The sequence below is a fragment of the Stegastes partitus genome, unplaced genomic scaffold (genome assembly GCF_000690725.1).
Source record: "Stegastes partitus isolate 25-593 unplaced genomic scaffold, Stegastes_partitus-1.0.2 Scaffold160, whole genome shotgun sequence".
Classification (NCBI taxonomy): domain Eukaryota; kingdom Metazoa; phylum Chordata; class Actinopteri; family Pomacentridae; genus Stegastes; species Stegastes partitus.
The window spans coordinates 267,011-274,669 of NW_007577891.1; the positions used below are offsets into that span (position 1 = coordinate 267,011).

A 7,659-nucleotide genomic window follows, 5' to 3' on the forward strand; every position below is an offset into this window, starting at 1 on the left:
AGGAGGCGGAGAGGAGGCGGCAGGCCCAGCTGGAGCAGGAGAGGAGGCAGAGAGAGGAGGCGGAGAGGAGGCGGCAGGCCCAGCTGGAGCAGGAGAGGAGGCAGAGAGAGGAGGCGGAGAGGAGGTGGAGAAATGAGCAGGAGAGGAGGCGGAGGGAGGAGGAGGAGAGGAGGTGGAGAAATGAGCAGGAGAGGAGGCGGAGAGAGGAGGAGGAGAGGAGGCGGCAGGCCCAGCTGGAACGAGAGAGGAGGATCCAGCAGCAGATCGACGAGGAGAACCAGGCCTCCCGCCATAAGCTGACACAGGCTTACCAGGACCTGCAGGAGGAGCAGAACCTCCAAACTCGGACGTTCCACCAGCAGCAGACGATCCTCCTGCACCAGCCGGTGGACGACCACACCGCTCAGATCGACAGAGACGAGGTACGCTCTCTATTTATTACTGATGACACACGGGGAGGGGAGAAGGTAGTTGGCATCTGTTACAAGAGTTCCAGTAGATGTTCAAAATGTCTTCAAGAACCAAAAATAAAAGAGTCTCAGTCATCTAGGTCATTGTATCCTAAGAGCTTCAGTGGAAGGCAACTGGACTTCATCTTAAGACTGGACTGGACTCAGAGTGAACTTCTCCTTTTGGTTATTCAAGTCGTTTTGGTAAATGTGGACTTCTCTTTTTGGTTCTTCAAGACAACCTTGACACCATGGTTTCTCTTTTTCTTTCTTTAAGATGTTCTTGAGAACGTCTTAAAGCTGGACTAGGACCGGACTTCTGCTTTTATTTTTCTGAGCTAGTTTGTTTTTAGCAGCCACTTTTTGAAAAGAAGTCATATGAATTGAACATTTATTTGTTCACATGGTCCTTACGGTTCTTAATGCAGAGCGTCCATGTCAGGTGGCACATGAATGCAATGAGAGTCGACTCAGTCGCCCGCACTGGAAAACTCACCTCACCGTGTAGCCTCAGTTCCTGTTGATATTTTTTAAATATCTTGAAAAGCAAGTGAAATTCACACACACCTGAGTTTTAGCTCGCACAACAGCCACAGCCCTTTTGGCCCCCGGTACCGGTCTACTGCTTCAGGAGACCTCCGAGCCAACCAGGCCCAGAAGGCCTCTTTCTTCAGCCTGACGGCCTCCTTCACTGCCGATTTCCACCAACGTGCTTTCAGGTTGCTCCTAACAGCTGCTTCTGCAATGGAAGCTTTGAACATGGCCCACTCAGGATGCAGGAGAAACTCTTTCGGAGGTGGGAGTTGAAAACCCCTCACACAGGGGCCTCCACCAGATGTTCCCAGTTCACCCTTATGACGCGTTTTTGTTTCCCAGGTCTTTCCAGCAGCCTTCAACCTGATCCAACTCACCACCAGGTGGTGATCATTTGACAACTGTGCTGAGTCTCACCTGAGTGTCCAAGACATACAGTGGCAGGTCTGATGACACAGCTACAGTCAATCATCCACCTTTGCCGTAAGGTGCTTTGGTACCAGGTACACTTTTGAGCCACCTTATGCTCGAACATGGTATTTGTTCTGGCCAGTTTGTGACTAGCACAGTAGTCCAATAACAGGCCACCACTCAGGTTCAGATCAGGCCATTTCTCCCAATTGTCCCCCTCCAGATTTCTCCATTTTCGCCCAACTGACTGTTGAAATCTGCCAGAAGAACTGTGTCCCTGGGCAGCATCCCTTCCAGGAACCACCCACAGACTCCAGGATGGCCGAGACCCCTGAATTGCTGTTCGATACATAAGCACATCAGTCCGAGTTTTCCCTCTACAACATGCCATCACAGAGAGGCGACCCTCTGGTTCACCAGCAAGAACTCCAACAAAGCAGCACTCAGCTGGGGGGAGGGGTTGTCAGTATTCCCACACCCACCCGGTGCCTCTCATCCTGGGCAACTCCGGAAAGGGTGAGAGTCCAACCCTTCTTCATGTGGAACTATATCTAGTTGGTTTCACTTTCACTTTCTGTACCAGCTCAGGTTCCTGCCCGACCAGTGACGTGACGTTCCCCCAACTGGTCTATGCCACCATGGCTTTTATGAATCGCTCTATGTCTGGTCCCTCCCCCAGGACCATTTTGCCTTGGGAGACCCTACCAGGGGCGAATTCCAAACAACAGATGATCTGTTCGAGGCAGCGCTCTTCAGCTGCTCCCTGTTATATATTAACTCTGATACTCTGGACTGCAGGCACAGCAGACTGCAGCCAAAACACAGGATTCATATGCAGCACAGATTCAAACATGTTAAACATCAATATTGTAATGAATTCTGTTCATGAAATTTCAGAAAGCCAAAGCTGTGATGTAGATCAATGTTGGTTAAATTATGCAGCCCTATGTGACATTATACATACAAAGTTTGTGTTTGGAATTGGTACTAATGTTATGCTCTTGTTTATGCTTATTTTTGTTCAGTTTGCTGATGTTGCTGAGAAATTTGAGGAGCTGTTGGATAAGTACCAAATCACGGAGGTTGAAACCGAAGAAAGTGACCTAGAAGAGAGGATGAAGACTCTCCAAAATGAGCTCACACAGAAATATTTCCAAGAGCACCAGATTCCCATTTGGTCACTGCTCGCTTTGGACCAGGCAACCAGATATGTAGACTTGTCTCTGACGGAGAGGCTCAGCGTCCTGGAGGCAGTGGTTAAGGTAACTGTGGAAGGCAGTTGCGGCTTCGAGGACGCTCAAGACAAGAAGCTTGAATTCCTCCTCAGTTTGCAAGAGCAGCTACATGTTGAGAATCCGACACTGGCCCAACAAGTTCTGGTAAATGTTCTGAACCTGACTCCACAGCTGGCCGCGACAGCAAAGGAGATCCTCAGTCACATCCTGTTCAACAAGATCTGGACACCAAAGGAAATCAAGCTTTTCATCGGGAGGGCCCTGAGCCACAATCAGGAGACAGTGACGGAGGTCCTTCACAGAGTTTGCACCTACAGCCTGAACTGCATTGTCGCCCTCACAGCTTTGAACGAGAGACGCCCGCTGGACTACATCCAGGACTGCATTTCCGATGAGATGGACAAAGATGTGGATGCTGTCCTGAGTGAAATGCAGGACAAAAACTACCCAGAGGATCTCCTGTGGCTGCTGGGAGATGTGCTGAGGTATATAGAAAAGGAACTGCCAATACACCAGAGTGTGGACATTAATTCGCAGATGATTTGTGAAGGTAAACGCAGGATCATGTCGCTTGATTTGTCTGCGCCTGACATCGATGTTCTGAAGAGAGTGCTGGTTGTAATGTCCATCGCAGTGAAAACGTGCACCACATTAACTACTTATGATGGAAGAGTTGAAGGCTACTTCCCGAGACTCTCTCAGCTGGCAGCGTTACTGCTGCTGCTGCTGCCACAGTTGGAAGACAAACGAGGCTGTCTCTTAGAAATCGGCACTGGGGAGGGCAAGACGTGCATCTTAGCCATGTTCGCCACCATCCAGGCCGCCAGAGGTGCAAAGGTGGACATCGTGACAAGCTCCCCTCTGCTTGCGATCCGTGATCAAGACGAGTGGAGTAAATTATTTGATATGTTTGGTGTGACGTCATCCATCGTGCCTCCACCAAATATGTATAACTGCTCTGCTGAGCATCAGGAGAAGATGATTAAGGATGCATACAGCAAGCAGGTGGTTTATGGAACTGTCGGTACATTCGCAGCAGATACACTAAGGCAGGAGTTTGAGAAGAAAACTACTCGAGGCTCAAGGAAGTTTGACTGTGTGATTGTGGACGAGGTGGACTACATGACGTTGGACAGTGGAGTCCAAGTGACATTTCTGTCTCACCAAGCCAACGGCTTGAGACACATTGAGCAGGTCCTAGCCAGTATCTGGGCCCTGATGTCCGCCTGCCGACCAATAGCACTGCTTGAGACGGGGGAGATCTGGTGGGGAACCAGGATCCAGCACTTTCACAAGGTCGCGCTGCAGGCTGTGATCGGCTCAGGGTCTGAGGACTTCTCAGCCAACGACATCCTGGTGATGGGAGTCCAGAAGGGGCTGTACTCTCAGCAGGACCTGGATGCATTAAACGACGCAGAGAGTCGGACAGACAGTGACGGCTCTGAAGATGCCAAGCGGGAAGCCATTGAGAAAATCATGGCCAACGTCGGGCCTGAAGAACAGTACCAGCTGCTGAGCGAACTCGGGATGATAACAGTAAACAGTGTGGTTGTAGATTATTACATACTGGAGAACAACCTGGCCAGACTATACAGGGAAGAGTCTCATGAAGACACGAACATCTGCATGCTTCTGCTGGAGAGAGGCCGAGCCTGCGAAATCATGTCCGAGGACTCACTAATCGAGGTGACGGTCGACAAACTAAAGTCCAGAATTAAATACTCCCATGACTGTAACCTGGACTCCTTGGAGGAATCTAAAGGATTCATTGTGATCCCGTCTTTCTTGGAGAAATACATCGAGAATCAGTTGCCAGTTTTTGCTGAGAACGCCTTAAAAGCCATCCAGATGACACGAGGAAGAGAGTACATGATTGACAAAGCCCCTGAAGCTGACAGAGTAGGCTCCAGTGATGCAGATAGTCACAAGTATGATGCCATAATTCCTGTGGACTTTCAGGCTAGTGGAGTGCTGGAGAAAAACCGGCGCTGGGGTGATGGCCTGCAACAGTTCCTGGAGATGAAGCACCAGCTAGCGATTTCGCCGTTGTCCAACGTGACGAATTACATGTCAAATGTCCACTTCTTCAAAAGGTACCTGANGCTATTAGTATGTGATAATAATTTAAAGTCATCCTGTCTTGTTTAAATTATCATTTATTATGTATGATAATTTAAGTACATACATGCAGATGTTTTGTATTTTGATACACAGTCATCCTGAAATGTATTCAAACCCTTCCTTTAAAGAACAGGCAAACATTCACAATAGTCACTCAAATAACTAGAAACTGGAAAAAGTAATAATAAATAAAAATTTGCTAAATTATAATTTAGTGAAATAAGGCATTGCTTTTGAATTGTGGCTGGAAAGAATAATTAGAAAAAAAAAAACAAAGCTGTCCCAGACAAATTAGAGCCCTTTGCTGATAAGCAGTAGACCAGATATCTGTCAACAGGTGCAGAAGTCTGATGGAGAGTTACAGAAAACACTTGATTGCAGTGATTGGCTTAAAGGGTTGTTTAACAAAATATTATATTAATATCATTAGTTCATGGGTCCCATCATGCTTGTTTGCTTGTTTTTTTTTTTTAATATTTCTGTTGAACCGCAATTCAAAAGCAATGTGATGATTTTCATTAAAATTTTATTATTATTACTTTAGTCAATTCCCACTTATTTCAGTGACAGCTGTTTTTTTTTCCTTCTTCAATGGGAGGGTATGAATACATCTGAGGACGACTGCATGTATGGTTGAATCTTTGACGTAATCTCTATTTATGATTCCCTAATTTCCACAATGACTTTAATCTGATTTGACAAGAATAATGTCTTTTATAAAAGTCAGTGTTGAAAAAAAACTCATCTATGTACCTTTTCTGTCTTGTACAGGAATAACCATTTAATCTTTTGAGAAGTTGCATCTGTAAAGGGAAACTACAGGCACATTCCCAACAAGCTGAAGACTGAAATATGAAGAATGTCATACTCAGCAAAAATGCACCGCTGCTAAACAACTATATGCACAAACATTTCAGCGTTAATCACCCTTCAGCATGAATGGATTACATTTAATTAGGAATTCGTCTGTGTATTAAAAGACGTCAGTCATTGTAGGAGTGACGACAGTCTCCAACTGTGTGCATTAAATTTGGCGCAGAATCTTCTTCTGGTTTACATTTAAACCCACAATGTGCTGCTCTTAATGGTTTCCATAATGTCCACGGTTCACTTCATGTCCGTGATCTCCGTTTTGACCTTTGTCACTCGTGGAATTTCTACAACATTCTCTAGCAGTCTGATAATGATTTTCAAAAGAGGCACTATCGGGAGGGAAAAGGGCAAAAATGATGTCTTATCCTTAATGGTTTTGTTGGAGAATAAGTGAGGAGAGGTCAGCTCTACTGGAAGCTAGCTTAAACACAAGCTTACGCATTATTCCTCGTTTAGATTCAGAACACGTCATGTGTTTAGCATCTGTGTCATTTATTGTGAGGACTGGCTGATGTTTAACATACAGACACTGTTAGATATTTGATTGAGAGCAAGACATGTTCACATTTACGATGAGATTGTGCTCTGGAGAGCTTACTTTGTTTTGTTTTTTTGGTTGGTAAAACCACAGAATGAAATGCTGCATCTGTTTACAGCTCAAGTTTCATTTGTTTATTTATTTCTCCTTTTCTTTATTGCACATAAAAGGCAATAACTCCTCTGGAAGGAGAACGAGCACAGCATGTAATTAAATGTTGCTTTCTCTTACTGTCATCTCATGTTAATTGAGGCACATTTATGGTACATTTGTCAGTGTTCTATTTAAACGGTGGTTAGAACCTGATCAGACGAGAGAATTATGTTGCCATTCACCAGAGATTAAAGCTGGTTTATGTTTAGTGCAGATGTGCGTAACGTGACTCAGCCATAAATGTGCACCACAATAAGCAAGTGAGAAGAATCAAGTTTGCAGTTTCACACATGCAGCTCTTTTAGCCGTTTTTATTATTTCTGTTGGGTCCAGAAAATCCATCGCCTTCCGAAATGACCCGTTCTTTACTCTGTCGACCGCATGGGCTTCGTTTATTCCTGTGAACTAACGCTTATTATTTATTAACCTTAAAGGATCCAGCTGACTTATCTATTTATAATCCGCTGCGTGACTTCTAACGGAAACTTTACCGGATGCGCCATCCTCAAGAAAAACACAAGTGCAGCACATATACACAGGGAAAGCACACTATCACACCCACACGTTGCCTTGAGCTCAGACGCACAGAGGAAAGGTCTATGATGTGGTGCATAAAAGGAAAGCGAGCAGCCCCAAGTGGCATGGACCTGTGCACCTGTCATTTCAATCCTGTTCCTCCTCTTGCGATGGTCTTCCCGGACCCTTCCGATTGTACCATCCATTAAGTCCTGAGGTCTGTATCCCCCGTGGGATGACAGGATGACCTGGTGGTTAGAGGCCGGCCCCATAAGTAAAGGGGCTACAGGTCTGAGCTGCCTGAGCCATCCACACCCATGTATCGAAGCTGACTTTGAGGTAGACGTTGAAGTATTGCTTACCTCCGTGGCGTGGCATCCTGCTGACCACGCACTGCTCCCCTTGTAGTGTTAAACTGTGTCCTGTGTTGACTTTGATGACAAGGCTTTACAGGAAATGTTCACTTTATGCAACTGCTTTCATTTTGAGTCTCTGCTGTGACTACTTGGACTTTTCTTATCTACTTTCCGGCCCAGTGGATTAGTCACAGAGTATCCCAGCTTTCCTTCTGTTCACGTTAATATTTCATTTCCAAATTAATCAAGGTAAAGCTGTGCTTTGTACTTGAAATACCCATAAAACAAAGAAACAGAATGCGGAGCTTTGGTTGTTTTGTACAAATTCGCCCGTTCTGTCCTGAACACATAAAACCAAAGCATTAAAAATAAATCCTTGTTGAATATGAACTAACTTTCTCCAGTTTTTGTGTACCTCCTATACCCTCAGTCTGGTCCACTTAATACTAACACTGTTGCAATTTTGTATTAAA

General features: G+C 45.5%; 1 protein-coding gene across 1 annotated transcript; it reads left to right on the forward strand.

Annotated features, from left to right (window-relative positions):
* Nucleotides 1-149: 149 nt before the first annotated feature.
* LOC103355628 (uncharacterized) lies at nucleotides 150-5,527 on the forward strand. The gene is made up of 3 exons (XM_008279491.1): nucleotides 150-422; nucleotides 2,420-4,738; nucleotides 5,522-5,527. The coding sequence occupies exons 2-3, from the start codon at nucleotides 2,510-2,512 to the stop codon at nucleotides 5,525-5,527; spliced, it is 2,235 nt and encodes a 744-aa protein (XP_008277713.1). The 5' UTR covers nucleotides 150-422; nucleotides 2,420-2,509.
* Nucleotides 5,528-7,659: the final 2,132 nt, after the last annotated feature.